Source organism: Nycticebus coucang, chromosome 18 (assembly GCF_027406575.1).
Source record: "Nycticebus coucang isolate mNycCou1 chromosome 18, mNycCou1.pri, whole genome shotgun sequence".
NCBI lineage: Eukaryota > Metazoa > Chordata > Mammalia > Primates > Lorisidae > Nycticebus > Nycticebus coucang.
The window spans coordinates 10583345-10603541 of NC_069797.1; the positions used below are offsets into that span (position 1 = coordinate 10583345).

The 20197-nt window shown below is 41.6% G+C and overlaps 1 protein-coding gene across 5 annotated transcripts in view; it reads left to right on the forward strand.

Moving 5' to 3' along the window:
* The window catches only part of ULK2 (unc-51 like autophagy activating kinase 2), a 153698-nt gene that overhangs the window by 36884 nt on the left and 96617 nt on the right, over window positions 1-20197 (forward strand). For all 5 annotated transcript variants that reach the window (XR_008375478.1, XM_053568574.1, XM_053568573.1 and 2 more), the window contains exon 11: window positions 18730-18777. Coding sequence is in view for 4 of the 5 variants with exons in the window: in XM_053568574.1 (XP_053424549.1) it covers window positions 18730-18777 (48 nt within the window). In the remaining variant the exon portion in view is untranslated. The remainder of the gene's footprint in view (window positions 1-18729; window positions 18778-20197) is intronic.

Genomic DNA, 20197 nt, shown 5'->3' on the forward strand with positions numbered 1-20197 from the left:
CAGCCCTCAGAATGGGAGAAGATATTTGCAGGGTATAACTCTGACAAAGGTTTAATAACCAGAATCCACAGAGAACTCAAACGCATCAGCAAGAAAAAAACAAGGGATCCCATCGCAGGCTGGGCAAGGGATTTGAAGAGAAACTTCTCTGAAGAAGACAGGCGCACGGCCTTCAGACATATGAAAAAATGCTCATCATCTTTAATCATCAGAGAAATGCAAATCAAAACTACTTTGAGATATCATCTAACTCCAATGAGACTAGCCTATATCACAAAATCTCAAGACCAGAGATGTTGGCGTGGATGCGGAGAAAAGGGAACACTTCTGCACTGCTGGTGGGAATGCAAATCAATACATTCCTTTTGGAAAGATATATGGAGAACACTCAGAGATCTAAAAATAGATCTGCCATTCAATCCTGTAATTCCTCTGCTGGGCATATACCCAGAAGACCAAAAATCACAACATAACAAAGATATTTGTACCAGAATGTTTATTGCAGCCCAATTCATAATAGCTAAGTCATGGAAAAAGCCCAAGTGTCCATCGATCCACGAATGGATTAATAAATTGTGGTATATGTATACCATGGAATACTATGCAGCCTTAAAGAAAGATGGAGACTTTACCTCTTTCATGTTTACATGGATGGAGCTGGAACATAATTCTTCTTAGTAAAGTATCCCAAGAATGGAAGAAAAAATACCCAATGTACACAGCCCTACTATGAAACTAATTTGGGACTCTCACATGAAAGCTATAACCCAGCTACAACTTAACAATAGGGGGAAGTGGGAAAGGGCGGGGGTGGGTAGAGGGAGGGGAATCAGTGGGATCACACCTGTGGTGCATATTATAGGGGTATTTGCGAAACTTGGTAAATGTAGAGTGTAAATGTTTTGGCACAGTGACTGAGATAACGCCGGAAAGGCTATGTTAACCACTGTGATAAAAATGTGTCAAATGGTTTATGAAGTGAGTGTATGATGCCCCATAATCATATCATTCTATACAGTTATGATTTAATAAAAAAATTAAAAAAAAAAAAAAAAACAAAGAAAGGGTGGTGCCTGTGGCTCAAGGAGTAGGGCGCCATCCCATATGCCAGAGGTGGTGGGTTCAAACCCAGCCCCGGCCAAAAACCACAAAACAAACAAACAAACAAAAAAAAAACAAAGAAAGATTGAAAAAAAAATTTTTTTTTGCTAAATATTGTATTCTTGGTTGGTAGAGTTCCCCCACCCCACCCCCAAGTATTTATTTATTTATTTATTTATTTTTGAGACAGAGTCTCAAGCTGTCACCCTGGGTAGAGTGCCGTTGCATCACAGCGCACAGCAACCTCAAACTCTTTGGCTTAAGCAATTCTCCTGCCTCCACCTCCCAAGTAGCTGGGACTATAGGTGCCTGCCACAATGCCTGGCTATTTTTTGGTTGCAGTTGGCTGTTGTTGTTGTTGTTATTGTTTAGCAGGCCTGGGCTGGGTTCCAACCTACCAGCTTCAGTGTATGTGGCTAGCACCCTACCTACAGGTGCCGAGCCCTTGTATTTGATTTTTAACAGTTTTAACTGTGATATGTCTAAATGTGACTTGGAGTTTACTGAACTTCTTGAATATATAGATAAATATTTCTCACTAAATTTGGGAAACTACTGGTCATCTTTTTTTTTTTTTTTTCTTTTCTTTCTTATTTTGAGGCCAGGTCTTGCTCTGTCACCAGGCTGTAGCTCACAGCTCACTGCAGCCTCAAACTCCTGGGCTTTAGTGATGTCTTGAGTAGCTGGAATTACAGGTGTATGCCACATCTGTTGTGCCCAACTGTTAATCATCATTTTTTTTTTTTTTTTTTGAGACAGAGTCTCACTTTGTTGCCCTCAGCAGAGTGCCGTGGTGTCATAGTTCACAGCAACCTCAAACTCCTGGGCTCAAGTGATTCTCTTGTCTCAGCCTCCCAAATAGCTGGGACTACAGGAGCCCACCACAAAGCCCAGCTATTATTTTTAGAGACAAGTTCTTGCTCTGGCTCAGGGCGGTTTTGAATTCACGAGCTCAGGCAATCCACCTTCCTCGGCCTCCCAGAGTACAGGCGTGAGCCACTGTGCCCGGCCTTAATCATCTTTTCTTAAAATATTCTTTCTGTCTCTCTCTGTCCTCTGGAATTCCCACTGTACACATTTGATGGTCTGTGCTTGATGATGTCCCACAGCTCTCTGAGACTGTTCACTTTTCCATATTTTTTTTCTTTCAGTTCTTCAGATTGAAAGTGTCTTTTGATCTGTTTTCAGGCTTGTGGATTGTTTCTTTTGGAAGTGCAAATCTGATGTTGAGCTCCTCTAGTGAAGTTTTTCATTCAGTTATTGAACTTTTCAAGTCCAGAATATGCCTCCCTCCTTCCCTTTCTTTCTTCCTTCTTCCCTCCCCTCCTTTTTCATCCTCTTCCTTTTTTTTTTCTTTTTTTGTCGAGACAGAGTCTCACTCTGTCCCCTTGGGTAGAGGTATCAACCTAGCTCTTAGCAACCTCATACTCTTAGGCCAAAGTGATCTTCCTGCCTCAGCCTCTCAAGTACCTGGGACTAAGGTACCTGCTGCAATGCCTTGCTAAGTTTTTCAATTTTTTTAATAGAGACAGGATCTCCCTATTGCTCAAGCTGGTCTTGAGCTCCTGAGCTCAAGCAGTTCACCCACCTCAGCCTCCCAAAGTGTTAGGATTCCATGCCTCTGAGCCCAGTCTTCTTTCCTAACTTAGATGCTAAGATAGTTATTACAACATCGTTAAAGAATGGATCAGGGTTATTGCTAGGGAGATAACTACAAAAAATTTCAGAGCAAAAAAAAAAGATTAGAAGTAAAAAAATCAGAGCTAGTAGTGAACAGACAGTGCTTAAAATGCGTCCACTCATTTAATGTAATTCCAGACAGCTAACAACTTTCGTGATAGCAGTTAACCCTTCAACACTTGTATGCAGATTTTTTTTCAGCCCAATATAGATTGGAAGTATATGTGGGATTTGAAACCTATATATACACAGAGCTGACTGTAGGACTTCATTGAAGGGGAATTGGGTGTATATTTTGTATATTTGAGATATACAAAAATCAAGAAACATAAAATCTGTGTGGACTGTGCTGGAAGCCCTCCCAGCAACACTGGTAAGCAAGCAAGTTGGAACTTCCACTGATGAATCAAAAAGGACACTGTCATCTGTGTTTCTTGGCACTGAAATAATGGACCCTAACATAGTCTGTCTCAAACCTTTTGTAGGGCGTGGGCGCTGTGGCTTATGCCTGTAATCCTAGCATTCTGAGAGGCCAAGATGGGTGGATTTCTTGAGCTCAGGAGTTTGAGAACAGCCTGAGCAAAAGCAAGACCCAATCTGTACTAAACAGAGAAAAATGAGCCAGCCGTTGTGGGCAGGCACCTGTAGTCCCAGCTACTAGAGAGGCTGAGGCAAGAGGATAGCTTGAGCCCAGAAGTTTGAAGTTGCTGTGAGCTGTGGCATCACAGCACTCTACTCAGGGCACAGAATGAGACTCTGTCTCAAAAAAAAAAAGAATAATAATAATGGGGCGGTGCCTGTGGCTCAGTGGGTAGGGCACTGGCCCCATATACCAAGGGTGGTGGATTCGAACCCAGCCCTGGCCAAACTGCAACAAGAAAAAAAATAGCCAGGTGTTGTGGCAGGTGCCTGTAGTCCCAGCTACTTGGGAGGCAGAGGCAAGAGAATTACCTAAGCCCAGGAGTTGGAGGTTGCTGTGAGCTGTGTGACGCCACGGCACTCTACTGAGGGCAAGAAAGTGAGACTCTTGTCTCTACAAAAATAATAATAATAATAATAAAGATAAAAATAAATAATTAGGGCTGGGTGCAGTATAATCCTAGTACTTTGGGAGGCCAAGGCAGGTGGATCACTTGAGTTTACAAGTTCGAGACCAACCTGAGCAAAAACCAAGACTCCATCTCTAATAAAAATAGAAAAAACTGAGGAAGATAGCTTGAGCCCAAGAGTTGGAGGTTGCTATTGAGCTTTGATGACACTGCGGCACTCTACCAAGGATAACAGCTTGAGACTCTATCTTAAAAAAAGAAATAAGGCTCACCTGTGGCTCAAGGAGTAGGGTGCTGGCCCCCGTATACTGGAGGTAGTGGGTTCAAACCCGGCCCCGGCCAAAAAAATAAAAATAAATAAGGCGGTGCCTGTAGCTCAGTTGGTTAGGGTGCCGGCCACATAGACCTAAGAGTGGCTGGTTCAAACGTGGCCTGGGTCTGCTGAGCAACAATGACTACTGCAACCAAAAAATGGCCGGGCGTGGTGGTAGGCACTTGTAGTCCCAGCTACTTGGGAGGCTGAGGCAAGAAGATTGCTTGAGTGCAGGAGTTGGAGGTTGCTGTGAACTTTAATGCCATGGCACTCTACCCAAGGACACAGCTTGAGACTCTGTCTCAAAAATAAATAAATAGGGCAATGCCTGTAGCTCAGTGGCTAGGGTGCCAGCCATATACACCAGGGCTGGCGGTTTCAAACCCGGCCCAGGCCTGCCAAACAATGACAACTACAACAACAACAACAACAAATAGCCGGGCATTGTGGTGGGCGTCTATAGTCCCAGCTACCTGGGCAAGAGAATTGCTTAAGCCTAAGAGTTTGAGGTTGCTGTGATCTGTGATGTCACAGCACTCCACCCAAGGCGACATAGTGAGACTCTGTTTCAAAAAAATAATAATAATGCAGCGGCGCCTGTGGCTCAAGGAGTAGGGCACGAGCCTCATATACGGGGGATGGCGGGTTCAAGCCCGGCCACGGCCAAAACTGAAAAACAATAAAATAATAATAATAAATAAATAATAATAATTAGGTGAAAGGTTAAACATGGACCTTCAGTGCAAATATTTACCACAGCAAACATCCAGAAACATAAACGTTAAGGAAAAAAGTAAATAATTTTTTTTTTTCTGTTTACTACCTTGGAATCTAAATATATTTTTGAGTGACTTTAGAGAGGAGGCTTAGCAACTGGGGATTTGGCAGTTTCTTCAGAAGGATTATTACTTCGTCACTTCAAAACTGAGTTCAAATTTCTGAGTACTTTAAAAACTTGTATTGAGTATATAAAACAAATTCCTAAGTTTACTGACTCTGTCTTACCAAGAAGATGTAGTTGAATTAGTGGAAAGAGGGTAGAAATTTAAAGTTGTAAATGTGAAAAAAATTGCATGTATAAGTAGAAAAGGATTTGTCCAGAATATATTTTAAAATTATTAAATAAGCACAGTTACGTAATTGCTATGTATTTCTCCTAATAGCATCTGTTATTTTGATTAAGATCGAGAACAGGTGGCTACAGGTGCCACCACAACACCCGGCTATTTTTATTTTTATTTATTTTTATTAATATTAAATCATAGCTGTGTACATTAATGCGATCATGGGGCACCATGCATTGGTTTTGTAAACAGTTTGATACATTTTCATCACACTGGTTAACATAGCCTTCCTGGCATTTTCTTAGTTATTGTGTTAAGACAATTATATTCTATATTTACTAAGTTTCACATGTACCCTTGTAAGATGCACCGCAGGTGTGGGTGGCTATTTTTAGATAGGGGGTCTCATTCTTGCTTAGGCTAGTACATCTTGGAAATGTACCCAGGGCCACAGCTTCAAGCTCTGTCTCAAAAAAAAAAAAAAAACATTCCTAGTGCCTCTACTGTACTCCCCAAGTCCTCCTCATTTACTTTAAATTCCTAATTATAATAAAATTAATCATTTGGACAAGTGTCCTTCTTTCCTCAGGCTGTCATACCTGGATAAGTGGAAGGAAATATGAAAAACGAAAGATATTTCTTGAACCACTATGAAGTGGGAAGGCCACTATTCTCAAATGGTAGTTGAATCAATTCTGTAAAGTGTTTGCTTTTCTCAGATCCTACAGTTAGAAGAAAAAGCCCACACATCTAAACCAGTGCCAGGAAAAGTATGGTCAGGGATCCTGGTACTGTGGAAGATGACTTGTATAGCAAGCACAGAAATAGAGAAAAGTGGGTAGTTTACCAATGGCCAGATTCCTGATTATCTGCAGAGAAGTTCCCAGAGCCTCAGGCTTTCTCCAGGTATTTTCAATTCTTTGACCATTAGATCTGGAAGAGAAGAAAGGAAAAGAAAACACTCCGAGGACAGCACCTGTGGTAGGGCGCCGGCCCCATATACCAGAGGTGGCAGGTTCAAACCCAGCCCCCAGCCAAAAACTGCAACAAACAAACGAACAAAAAAACACTCCTAGAATCCTAGAAGGGAGGAAATCCCTTGGCCTCAGTGATAGGGTTTGGGGAAAGCTTCACATGGGACCCTTCGTGAACAGCACTCTGTGGCAGATTGGCTTTCACTAAGGCTTTGTATACCAGCTACCATGTCCTAGAGGCATCTTTCTTAAGTTTTTAGACTTTATTTATTTGAGACAGTCTTATTCTGTTGCCCCAACTAGAGTGCCTTGGCGTCACCTTAGCTCACTGCAAACTCAAACTCAGGGGCCTTCTGAGTAGCTGGGACTGCAAACGCCCACTACCATGCCCAGCTTGTTTTTATTAGAGATAGGTCTTGCTCTTGCTGAGGCAGGTCCCAGACTGCTGACCTCAAGTGATCCTCCCATCTCAGCTTCCCAGAATATTAGAATTATAGGCGCCAGGGCCAGGCATGGTGGCTCACACCTGTAATCCTAGCACTCTGGGAGGCCCAGGTGGGTGGATTGCTGAACTTACATTCAAGACCAGCCTGAGCAAGAGCAAGACCCCATCTCTAAAAATAGCCAGGCAATGTGGCAAGTACCTGTAGTCCCAAGCTACTTGGGAGGCTGAGACAAGCGAATCGCTTCAGCCCAAGAGTTTGAGGTTTCTGTGATCTGTGACACCAGGGCACTCTACCAAGGGTGACAAGTGAGATTCTGTGTCAAAAAAAGAAAGAAAGAAAAAATTATAGGTGTCAGCCATTACACCTGGCCAGATTTTTAGATTTTTTTTTTTTTTTTTTTGAGATAGAGTTTGTTGCCCTCGGTAGAGTACATTGGGGTCACAGTTCACAGCAACCTCAAACTCTTGGGCTCAAGCCGTTCTCTTGCCTCAGCTTCCCAAGTAGCTGGGACTACAGGCACCCGCCATAAAACCTGGCTGTTTTTAGAGACGAGTTTCGCTCTGGCTCAGGCTGGTCTCAAACGTTTGAGCTCAAGTAAATCCACCCACTTCGGCCTCCCAGAGATTTTTAGATTCTTAAGGTTAAAACTTTGATTTTGGACTTTCTTCTTTTATAATATAAGCATAGAGCTAATAATTTCCTTCCTTTTTTTTTTGAGATAGAGTCTCAAGCTGTCACCCTGGGTAGAGTGCTATATCATCATAGCTCACGGCAACATCCAACTTGAGCTCAAGCTATCCTCTTGCCTCAGTTTTTCTAATTTTAGTGGAGATGGTGTCTTGCTTTTGCTCAGGCTAGTCTTGAACTCATGAGCTCAAGCAATCCACTCGCCTCGGCCTCCCAGAGTGCTAGGATTACAGGCGTGACCCACCACACCTGGTCTAATAATTTCCCTGTAAGGCAGCAGTTCTCAACCTGTGGGTCTCGACCCACAGGAAATGTATTAAAGGGTTGCAGCATTAGGAAGGTCAAGAACCACTGTTCTAAGCACTCTAACTTACCACCGTGTGTCTTCAAATAATTTTTAACCACTTTGTGTGTAATTAAAAGTACATAGAACACTTAGTATTATAGAGATTATCTAGTTCTGGTTTTGAAAGAACACTGAAATTACTTAGATTTTAGCTCCCTTTGGGGGATAGTTTGACCTGTTATTAATCTTATGTAAAAAATTATTCTTTTCAATCAGGTTTTTAACAGTCTTAGTTAGAAGCAGCAAGACACAAAAATGCTTATCAAATTCACCCTGATCTTAATTGTTTTTAGGGGGGAAAGTGCTTGATTTTTCTGTAGTAACATATTAATAGAGATTTGCAAAAATTCACTCCAGAATTTTGATTTGTTAATGTATAATATGGAAATCCACATAGGCCTTTAAGACAGACTGGAATTCAAATTCTAATCCCTCAACTTACTAGCTCTTTGACATTGGACTAGATACATGAACTTTATCTGGTTTCAATTTCCTTGCCCATACAAGAAAGGTAACACCACCTTGCATAAAGTTTGTGAAATTAAAATGAGGAATGATAGGTGAAGCACCTAGTGTTTGTTGTCTTAGTCAATGTTAAGTCCTCAATGGACATTAGCTCTAATTGTTTCCTATAGGCGAAAAGATGCAATAGTCTGGGGGGTTTCATAGCAGCGCTGGTTTCCTGACCTGGGAACTGAGCGGTTGTCCCACCTTCAGCAGTTCCATCTCCTTGAGATCCTAGTCGTTTCAGTAGCCGTCTTTGTTTTCCTGTGACCTGCAAGTACTGGGAGATCTGTAGAGAGGACACCGGGACATCTCTGAAGCTGTGAAATGCTTTCCGGCAAGATGGCAGCCGAGTAACAGCTTCCTTGCATCTGGGCACCGTGAGTCGGGGGAGATAGGACTCCAGGCATCTCTGGCTGGTGGGAACTGCCTATCATCACTCCTATGAGGATACAGGGAGTCAGCGAGAGACTTCTGGACCCCAAGAGGAGGACTAAAACAATGGAAAACCGGCAAGTGGTCACATGTGTTCAATCCGTCTAAACCCGCCCACAACTGTAAGTTCAGTAGCAGCGAGACTGCAAACCAGAAAGGCCTTACCTGTGAACTGTTTTGATGTCCTTGGACTTGGCACTGAGTTGAACTGCCTTGGGGAAGGCCTGAGCGGGAGTGCGGAGAACTTTGGCCGTTGTCTAGGGCCCCAGTCTGAGCCGCTGAGCCAGACGGAGCTAATAGTGTTTGGCGGTGGGTCACACGGAACCATTGTCAGTGATCTGCCCCGGCAAGCTCCGCCCTCAGGGTCGCAGAGCTAGAAACGGGTGGGAGCTGGTAACCCAGCAACCAAGTAGCCTAAGGGTGGGGTCTGAGCCGCCTTGCAGCCCTAACCCTCAGGGGCAGAGTGAGACCGGTTTTGGCACACTGGGTAAGTGGATAGCCACTTCAGCAGTGATTCCTGCGAGAAAGCTGGGAAAGCTTCTGCTCAGCAAGTTTACAAGTTCAAAGTGCCTTTTAAGTGGGCTGAAGAGAGATTTAGGGTGTCTACCTGCTGGGGTTTGAGAAATCAGCAGCCTCCAGTCGTATAAGAACTGTGACTAACATCTCATACCCCAGAAGACCACGTGTTTGGCCCAGACAATATTCAATACATATATAAACTGCTTTGTTTTTGGTTGTGTATTTTTTTCTTTTTTTTTGTTTGGTTTTTTTTTTTTTTTTTTTGTTTATTTTGAAATTGTTGATGTTCTTTTCTTTTTTAATTTCAATCTTTTCCATACAGATCCCTTTTTCTTTCTCAATTTTTCTAGTTTAATTATAATTTCCCATTGCTGCCTTTCTTTAATAACTACAACTTCATTTTTGCTAGTGTTTCTACACTATCATTTGGTTTTTCACCCAATTGTATCCCCGTAAAGTTTTCTCTTTGCTTGTTTTGGTTTGATTTATAGCATTTTTGTCTTTCCTCTCTACTTGGTGGAGGTGGGGTACTGTGTCTGACCAGGTTAGCAAAGAGCTGCTGACCTCAAGGGAACCACCCAACTGGGCACCCCCAGAAGGTGGAGTTTTTTAAGGTTGTGTCAAAGTACCCTACTGTACACCTATATTACCCTGTCTCCCTCTTTCTGTGCCTCTCTTCTTTTTGTCAATATTCCTTATCCCCACCCCCTCTCCTTTCTCTATCTTTCTTTTTTTTCTTATCACTCGGTCTTCCTTTCTTTCATCCCTTTTTTGCTCTTCAACCTTCTCACCCTTCTGGTCCTGTAACCCTTAGTCCACAGGCACAAGAACTTAAAGAGCAAGAGGAAGTGAAAGGAAAATTAGGGCAAGGAAACAGATAACAGAAATCACTCATGAGGAAGAATCAGCAGAAAACTCCAGGCAACATGAAGAACCAGTCCAGAACAACCCCGCCAAGGGACCATGAGGTAGCTACTGCAGAGGATTCCACCTATACAGAAATGTTAGGAATGACAGAAAGGGAATTTAGAATATACATGTTGAAAACAATGAAAGAAATGATGGAAACAATGAAGGAAACTGCTAATAAAGTGGAAAATAACCAAAAGGAAATCCAAAAACAGAATCAAATCAGAGATGAACAATATGAAGAATATAAAAAGGATATAGCAGAGCTGAAGGAAATGAAACAGTCAATCAGGGAACTTAAAGATGCAATGGAAAGTATCAGCAACAGGTTAGACCATGCAGAAGAAAGAATTTCAGAGGTAGAAGACAAAGTTTTTGAGATAACTCAGATAGTAAAAGAGGCAGAAAAGAAGAGAGAGAAAGCAGAACGTTCACTGTCAGAATTATGGGACTTTATGAAGCGTTCCAACATACGAGTTATAGGTATTCCAGAAGGGGAAGAAGAATGCCCCAGAGGAATGGAAGCCATGCTAGAGAATATTATAACAGAAAATTTCCCAAACATCACCAGATTCTGACACACTGCTTTCAGAGGGCTATCGGACCCCAGGTCGCCTCAACTCTAACCGAGCTTCTCCAAGACACATTGTGATGAACCTGTCCAAAGTCAAGACAAAAGAAAAGATTCTGCAAGCTGCCAGGAGTAAGTGCCAGTTGACTTACAGGGGCAAATCCATCAGAGTGACCGCAGACTTCTCTAATGAAACTTTCCAAGCAAGAAGACAATGGTCATCTACCTTTAATCTACTTAAACAGAACAATTTTCAGCCCAGAATTCTGTACCCTGCTAAGCTAAGCTTCAAAATGGACGGAGAAATCAAATCATTTACAGATATACAAACATTGAGGAAATTCGCCACAACAAGACCAGCTCTACAGGAAATACTTCAACCTGTTCTGCACACTGACCACCACAATGGATCAGCAGCAAAGTAAGAACTCAGAAATCAAAGGACAGAACCTAACCTCCACACTGATGCAAAAGATAAAACTAAGCAATGGACTCTCACCAAATAAGACGAATAGAATACTACCACACTTATCAATTATCTCCATAAATGTTAATGGCTTGAATTCCCCACTGAAGAGACATAGATTGGCTGACTGGATTAAAAAACACAAGGCATCCATTTGCTGTCTGCAAGAAACACACCTGGCTTCAAAAGACAAATTAAAGCTCCGAGTCAAGGGTTGGAAGACAATTTTTCAGGCAATTAGAATTCAGAAGAAAAGAGGAGTTGCAATCTTATTTTCAGATACATGTGGATTTAAAGCAACTAAAGTCAAAAAAGACAAAGATGGTCACTTTATATTGGTCAAGGGAAAACTACAACAAGAAGACATTTCAATTCTAAATATTTATGCACCCAATTTAAATGCTCCCAGATTCTTGAAGCAGACCTTACTCAGTCTGAGGAATATGATATCTGATAATACCATCATAACAGGGGACTTTAACACACCTCTTACAGAGCTGGACAGATCCTCTAAACAGAAATTAAACAAAGATATAAGAGATTTAAATGAGACCCCAGAACAACTATGCTTGATAGACGCATATAGAACACTCCACCCCAAAGATAAAGAATATACATTCTTCTCATCACCCCGTGGAACATTCTCCAAAATTGATCATATCCTGGGACACAAAACAAATATCAACAGAATCAAAAGAATTGAAATTTTACCTTGTATCTTTTCAGACCATAAGGCACTAAAGGTGGAACTCAACTCTAACAAAAATGCTCAACCCCACCCAAAGGCATGGAAATTAAACAATCTTCTGTTGAACAACAGATGGGTGCAGAAAGAAATAAAACAGGAAATCATTAACTTCCTTGAGCATAACAACAATGAAGACACAAGCTACCAAAACCTGTGGGATACTGCAAAAGCAGTTTTGAGAGGAAAATGCATCGCTTTAGATGCCTACATTCGAAAAACAGAAAGAGAGCACATCAACAATCTCACAAGAGATCTTATGGAATTGGAAAAAGAAGAACAATCTAAGCCTAAACTCAGTAGAAGAAAAGAAATATCCAAAATCAAATCAGAGATCAATGAAATTGAAAACAAAAGAATCATTCAGAAAATTAATGAAACAAGGAGTTGGTTTTTTGAAAAAATAAATAAAATAGATAAACCATTGGCCAGACTAACTAGAAATAGAAAAGTAAAATCTCTAGTAACCTCAATCAGAAACGATAAAGGGGAAATAACAACTGGTCCCACAGAGATACAAGAGATCATCTCTGAATACTACCAGAAACTCTATGCCCAGAAATTTGACAATGTGAAAGAAATGGATCAATATTTGGAATCACACCTTCTCCCTAGACTTAGCCAGGAAGAAATAGAGCTCCTGAACAGACCAATTTCAAGCACTGAGATCAAAGAAACAATAAAAAAGCTTCCAACTGGGCGGCACCTGTGGCTCAGTGAGCAGGGCGCCGGCCCCATATACCGAGGGTGGTGGGTTCAAACCCAGCCCCGGCCAAACTGCAACAAAAAAATAGCCAGGCGTTGTGGCTGGCGCCTGTAGTCCCAGCTGCTCGGGAGGCTGAGACAGGAGAATCGCTTAAGCCCAGGAGTTGGAGGTTGCTGTGAGCTGTGTGATGCCACGGCACTCTACCGAGGGCAATAAAGTGAAACCCTGTCTCTACAAAAAAAAAAAAAAAAAAGCTTCCAACTAAAAAATGCCCTGGTCCAGATGGCTTCACTCCAGAATTCTATCAAACCTTCAAGGAAGAGCTTATTCCTGTACTGCAGAAATTATTCCAAAAAACTGAGGAAGAAGGAATCTTCCCCAACACATTCTATGAAGCAAACATCACCCTGATACCAAAACCAGGAAAAGACCCAAACAAAAAGGAGAATTTCAGACCAATCTCACTCATGAATATAGATGGAAAAATTCTCAACAAAATCCTAGCCAATAGATTACAGCTTATCATCAAAAAAGTCATTCATCATGATCAAGTAGGCTTCATCCCAGGGATGCAAGGCTGGTTTAACATACGCAAGTCCATAAACGTTATCCACCACATTAACAGAGGCAAAAATAAAGATCACATGATCCTCTCAATAGATGCAGAAAAAGCATTTGATAAAATCCAGCATCCTTTTCTAATTAGAACACTGAAGAGTATAGGCATAGGTGGCACATTTCTTAAACTGATTGAAGCTATCTATGACAAACCCACAGCCAATATTTTACTGAATGGAGTAAAACTGAAAGCTTTTCCTCTTAGAACTGGAACCAGACAAGGTTGTCCTCTGTCACCTTTACTATTCAACATAGTGCTGGAAGTTCTAGCCAATACAATTAGGCAAGACAAGGAAATAAAGGGAATCCAAATGGGAGCAGAGGAGGTCAAACTCTCCCTCTTTGCTGACGACATGATCTTATACTTAGAGAACCCCAAAGACTCAACCACAAGACTCCTAGAAGTCATCAAAAAATACAGTAATGTTTCAGGATATAAAATCAATGTCCACAAGTCAGTAGCCTTTGTGTACACCAATAACAGTCAAGATGAGAAGCTAATTAAGGACACAACTCCCTTCACCATAGTTTCAAAGAAAATGAAATACCTAGGAATATACCTAACGAAGGAGGTGAAGGACCTCTATAAAGAAAACTATGAACTCCTCAGAAAGGAAATAGCAGAGGATATTAACAAATGGAAGAACATACCATGCTCATGGATGGGAAGAATCAACATTGTTAAAATGTCTATACTTCCGAAAGCAATCTACCTATTCAATGCCATTCCTATCAAAGTACCTACATTGTACTTTCAAGATTTGGAAAAAATGATTCTGCGTTTTGTATGGAACCGGAAAAAACCCCGTATAGCTAAGGCAGTTCTTAGTAACAAAAATAAAGCTGGGGGCATCAGCATACCAGATTTTAGTCTGTACTACAAAGCCATAGTGGTCAAGACAGCATGGTACTGGCACAAAAACAGAGACATAGACACTTGGAATCGAATTGAACACCAAGAAATGAAACTAACATGTTACAGCCACCTAATCTTCGATAAACCAAACAAGAACTTACCTTGGGGGAAAGACTCCCTATTCAATAAATGGTGTTGGGAGAACTGGATGTCTACATGTAAAAGACTGAAACTGGACCCACACCTTTCCCCACTCACAAAAATTGATTCAAGATGGATAAAGGACTTAAATTTAAGGCATGAAACAATAAAAATCCTCAAAGAAAGCATAGGCGAAACACTGGAAGATATTGGCCTGGGGGAAGACTTCATGAAGAAGACTGCCATGGCAATTGCAACAACAACAAAAATAAACAAATGGGACTTCATTAAACTGAAAAGCTTCTGTACAGCTAAGGAGACAATAACCAAAGCAAAGAGACAACCCACACAATGGGAAAGGATATTTGCATATTTTCAATCAGACAAAAGCTTGATAACCAGGATCTATAGAGAACTCAATCCACATGAAAAAAGCCAACAATCCCTTATATCAATGGGCAAGAGACATGAATAGAACTTTCTCTAAAGACGACAGACAAATGGCTAACAAACACATGAAAAAATGTTCGTCATCTCTATATATTAGAGAAATGCAAATCAAAACATCCCTGAGATATCATCTAACCCCAGTGAGAATGGCCCACATCACAAAATCTCAAAACTGCAGATGCTGGCGTGGATGTGGAGAGAAGGGAACACTTTTACACTGCTGGTGGGACTGCAAACTAGTACAACCTTTCTGGAAGGAAGTATGGAGAAACCTCAAAGCACTCAACCTAGACCTCCCATTCGATCCTGCAATCCCATTACTGGGCATCTACCCAGAAGGAAAAAAATCCTTTTATCATAAGGACACTTGTACTAGACTGTTTATTGCAGCTCAATTTACAATCGCCAAAATGTGGAAACAGCCTAAATGCCCACCAACCCAGGAATGGATTAACAAGCTGTGGTATATGTATACCATGGAATACTATTCAGCCATTAAAAAAAATGGAGACTTTACATCCTTCGTATTAACCTGGATGGAAGTGGAAGACATTATTCTTAGTAAAGCATCACAAGAATGGAGAAGCATGAATCCTATGTACTCAATCTTGATATGAGGACATTTAATGACAATTAAGGTTATGGGGGGGGGAAGCAGAAAGAGGGATGGAGGGAGGAGGGTGGGGCCTTAGTGTGTGTCACACTTTATGGGGGCAAGACATGATTGCAAGAGGGACTTTACCTAACAATTGTAATCAGTGTAACTGGCTTATTGTACCCTCAATGAATCCCCAACAATAAAAAAAAAAAAAAAAGATGCAATAGTCTGAATATCTATTTACTTAAAGTTTTGTGAAGTTGGAATAAACTTCAATTCATGGAGGAAACATTTTTACCTTTCAGAGGGAGAAATTAAACTGAGAGTACTCTGAACCATGAGAAATATACTTCAATACTGAAATAACATATTGTGGATAATAGTTTTAAAATTATAAATAATTAAGTATAGTTTTCATCCCATAGCAATTGATTTAGAAAATGGTTTCAGAGTAGTTGCATTCAATGTAGTGTCTTTATTTATATCTTTTGTTTTATCCTTATTATGTCCTTTGTAAAAACCAGTATAAAAAATTCTACATGTTAAACTAGAATTTATAAATTTATTAATTTTTGTTCTAAAAAAGTTCTAATGGGCCAGGCTCAGTGGCTCATGCCTGTAATCCTAGCAATCAGGGAGGCTGAGACAGGTGAATTGCCTGAGCTCACAGGTTCAAGACCAGCCTGAGCCAGAGTGAGACCTCCTCTCTAAAAACAGCCAGGCGTTGTGGTGGGCACCTGTAGTCCCACCTACTTGGAGACTAAAGCAAGAGAATTGTTTAAGCCCAGGAGTTTGAGGTTGCTGTGAAGCCATGACACTATGGTACTCTACCCAGGTGACAGAGTGAGACTCAAATAAATAAATAAATATGATCTAATGTAGAAAATTCATGTTTCTTTTCAAAACTCTCCACATCTGTGTTCCTTAGTAAGTCTTGGGAACTGATACTTACTCTGAGAGATTTTTCTTTCTTTCTTTCTTTCTTTTTTTTTTTGAGACAGAGTCTCACTTTGTCACCCTTGGTAGAGTGCTGTGGTTTCATAGCTTACAGCAACCTCAGACTCTGGGCTCAAGTGATTCTCTTATCTCAGCCTTCCAGGTGGCTAAGATTACAGGCACCTGCCACAGTGCCTGGCTATTTTTAGAGGCAGGGTCTCAATCTAGCTTGGGCTGGTCTCCTCTCAGAGTGTTGGGATTTAACACGTGAGCTACCATGCCCTGCCTTACTCTGAGAGATTTTAAATATTCTTTTTTTTTGAGACAGAGCCTCAAGCTATCACCCTGGGTAGAGTGCTGTGGCATCACAGCTCACAGCAACCTCCAACTCCTGGGCTCAAGTGATTCTCCTGCTTCCGCCTCCCAAGTAGCTGGGACTACAGGCGCCTGCCACAATGCCCAGCCATTTTTTTGGTTGCAGCCGTCATTGTTGTTTGGCGGCCAGGGCTGGATTCGAACCTGCCAGCTCAGGGCTGTGGCTTGAGCCACAGGAGCCGAGCCCTGAGACATTTTAAGTATTTATTTCAGTAAAACTCATGTGATCCCTCAGGGTAGAAGATAATATGGACTAAACCTGAGTTAAACTCATTCTTAATCTTGTATTATTAATGAATTTATTTTATTATTTATTTATTTTTATTTTTATTTTTTTTGAGACAGAGTCTCACTCTGTTGCCCTGGGTAAAGTGCTGTGACATCACAGCTCACAGCAACCTCAAACTTTTGGGCTTAAGCGATTCTCTTGTCTCAGCCTCCCAAGTAGCTGGGACTACAGGCGCCCACCACAATGCCCGGCTGTTTCTTTTGTTGTAGTTGTCATTGTTGTTTAGCAGGCCTGGGCTGGGTTTGAACCCACCAGCCCCCGTGTGTGTGGCCAGCCCCCTAACCACTGAGCTACAGGTGCTGAGCCTTATTAACTGATTTAAATACCACTGTTGGTATTGTGCCTACCCTGTGAAATTCAGAGTCAAAGGTCCATAAAAGCCTATGTACTTAATTATAAATGAAACTGTCTTTGTGGTTTTCAAAAAAGATTATGAAATACTTTAGGGCGGTGCCTGTGGCTCAGTGAGTAGGGCACCGGCCCCATATGCCGAGGGTGGCGGGTTCAAACCCTGGCCAAACTGCAACAAAAAAATAGCTGGGCGTTGTGGCGGGCGCCTGTAGTCCCAGCTGCTTGGAAGGCTGAGGCAAGAGAATCATGTAAGCCCAAGAGTTAGAGGTTGCTGTGAGCCGTATGACGCCATGGCACTCTACCCGAGGGTGGTACAGTGAGACTCTGTCTCTACAAAAAAAAAAAAAAAGATTATGAAATACTTTAAACATACAGAAAAGTAAAGAGAGTAAGATAATGAACTTCCATGTATTCACCTTTATTTATATTTGTCAAATTAGCAGCCTTATTGTATAGACTTTAACCTTAGTGGATATCTTAAATTAAATTAACAGTTTTTTAAAAATTGTGAAAGCAACTTTAAGAATACTTTTTCTGGGACAGAGGGGATAGCATTCATTGTTATAAATCAACTGCGTCTGCCTGGATGCAGTGGTTCACACCTATAATCCTAGCCCTCTGGGAAGCCAAGGCAGGTGGATTGCCTGAGGTCATGGGTTCAAAACCAGCCTGAGCCAGAGCAAGACCCCCGTCTCTAATAATAGCTGGGAATTGTGGTGGGTGGCCTGTACTCACAGCTACTCAAGAGGCTGAGGCAAGAGAATTGCTTGAGCCCAACAATTTGAGGTCTGTGAGCTATGACGCTACAGCATTCTACCGAGGGCAACAAAGGGAGACTCTGTCTCCAAAAAAAAAAAAAAAGTGGCTCAGTGAGTAGGGCTCCAACCCCATATACCAAGGGTGGCGGGTTCAAACCCGGCCCCCGCCAAACTGCAACAAAAAATAGCTGGGCATTGTGGCAGGCGCCTGTAGTCCCAGCTACTGGGGAGGCTGAGGCAAGAGAATCACCTAAGCCCAGGAGTTGGAGGTTGCTGTGAGCTGTGATGTCACAGCACTCTACTGAGGGTGACAAAGTGAGACTGTCTCTACAAAAAAACAAAAAAAAAAAAATAACCGGGCATTGTGGTGGGTGCCTGTAGTCCCAGCTACTTGAGAGGCAGAGACAGGAGACTCGCTTGAACCCAGGAGTTGGAGGTTGCTATGAGCTGTGATGCCACGGCACTCTACCCAGGGCGACAGCTTGAGGCTCTGTCTCAAAAAAACAAAAAAAATTAAAAAATTCAGCTGCCTCAGTTTCCTCTCAGGCACTTAATAGCAGCCATAGTTAAAATAGCTTGCCTACATAAATAGTCTCATGGTGTGCTGTGTTGGTGATAAATGTTTTCAAAATTTACAGTTATTAAAATTTTTTATTAGGAATTATAGTTATAATCAATTTTATAGATATTTATAAGAAAGAATTTGCTTCTACACTGAAAGGAAGTGGAGGCTGTAGAAAGAAGTTAATTCCTTGTGATCTCAAAGACATTACGTTGAATGCATTGAGAAGATTAACCTATTAGTGTCTGTTTAAAGATTGCATTCTCATTTCTCATTACAGAGACATTTTTTAGCCATCCTTTCCTTGAGCAAGTTCCAGTAAAAAAATGTGAGTACCCATTTTTTGTATTTTTATTTAAAGAATAAATGCAAGGCCAGGTGTGGTGGCTCATACCTATAATCCTAGCACTCTGGCAGGCCGAGGCAGGTAGATCACCTGAGCTCAGGAGTTCCAGACAAGCCTGAGCAAGAGTGAGACCCCGTCCCCACTAAAAATAGAAAATCTAATCAAATGTCGTGGTGGGCACCAGTAGTCCCAGCTTACTCAGAGAGGTTGAGGCAAGAGGATCACTTGAGCCCAGGAGTTTGAGGTTGCTGTGAGCTAGGCTGAGGCCATGACACTCTAGCCTGAGATTCTTTAGTAAATAAGTTAAATAATGGATAAATGCAAGATTAAGGAAAATTAGTATTTTTTTTATTGTTTGGTTCCATTTTTGAACAGTGTGCATAATCAGTAAATGCAGATAGACAAAACAGGGTGGATAATGGCCAGGGACTGGGGGAGAGGAGAATACGGATTGAGTGCTAAGGAAAAATTAGTATTTTATATTATAAAATTATTTTTTTACCATGCTTTTCAAGATTTCTTAGATACATATTATTGTGTTTGATATCAGCCCATTTTCCTTCTAAATCTAAGGTGAGAGGCTGAGCAAGGTAGCTCAGGCCTGTAATCCTAGCACTCTGGAAGGCCAAGGAGGGTGGATTGCTTGAGCTCAGGCTGAGTTTGAGACCAGCCTGAGCAACAGTGACACCCCATCTCTACTAAAAGTAGAAAAACTGAGGCAAGATGATCGCTTGAGCCCAAGAGTTTGAGGTTGCTGTGAGCTATGACACCACGGCAACTCTACCCAGGGTGACAGCTTGAGACTCTGTCTCAAAATAAAAAAAAAAAAAATCTAAGTTGAAATAGTTTTAGTAGGGTGGGACCTGTGGCTCAGTGGGTGGGGCACTGAGCCCCATATACTGAGGGAAGCAGGTTCGAACCTGGCCCCAGCCAAACTGCAACAAAAAAATAGCCAAGCATTGTGGAGGGCGCCTGTAGTCCCAACTACTCGGGAGACTGAGGCAAGAGAATCACCTAAACCCAGGAGTTGGAGGTTGCTATGAGTTGTGATGCCATGGCACTCTACCGAGGGCGATAAAGTGAGACTCTGTCTCTAAAGAAAAAAAAAAAGAAAGAAAAAAGAAATAGTTTTAGTAATTGCTGCATTTTTCATAATTTTTTTCCCACCAGAATATATAAGTCAAAAGCAAATGCAAATTTACTGGCCGCCACACCTGGCTAGATTTTCTGTTGTTACTAGAGACAGGGTAGGACTTTAGTCAGGCTGCTCTTGCACTCCCGAGCTCAAGTGATCCTCCCAGAGTGCTGGGATTACAGGTGTGTGAGCCATGGTATTTCCCCGTAAATTCAAATTTTTGATCATCACAAAGATACAGTTTGGGGAGGTTTTTCTTTTTACTTT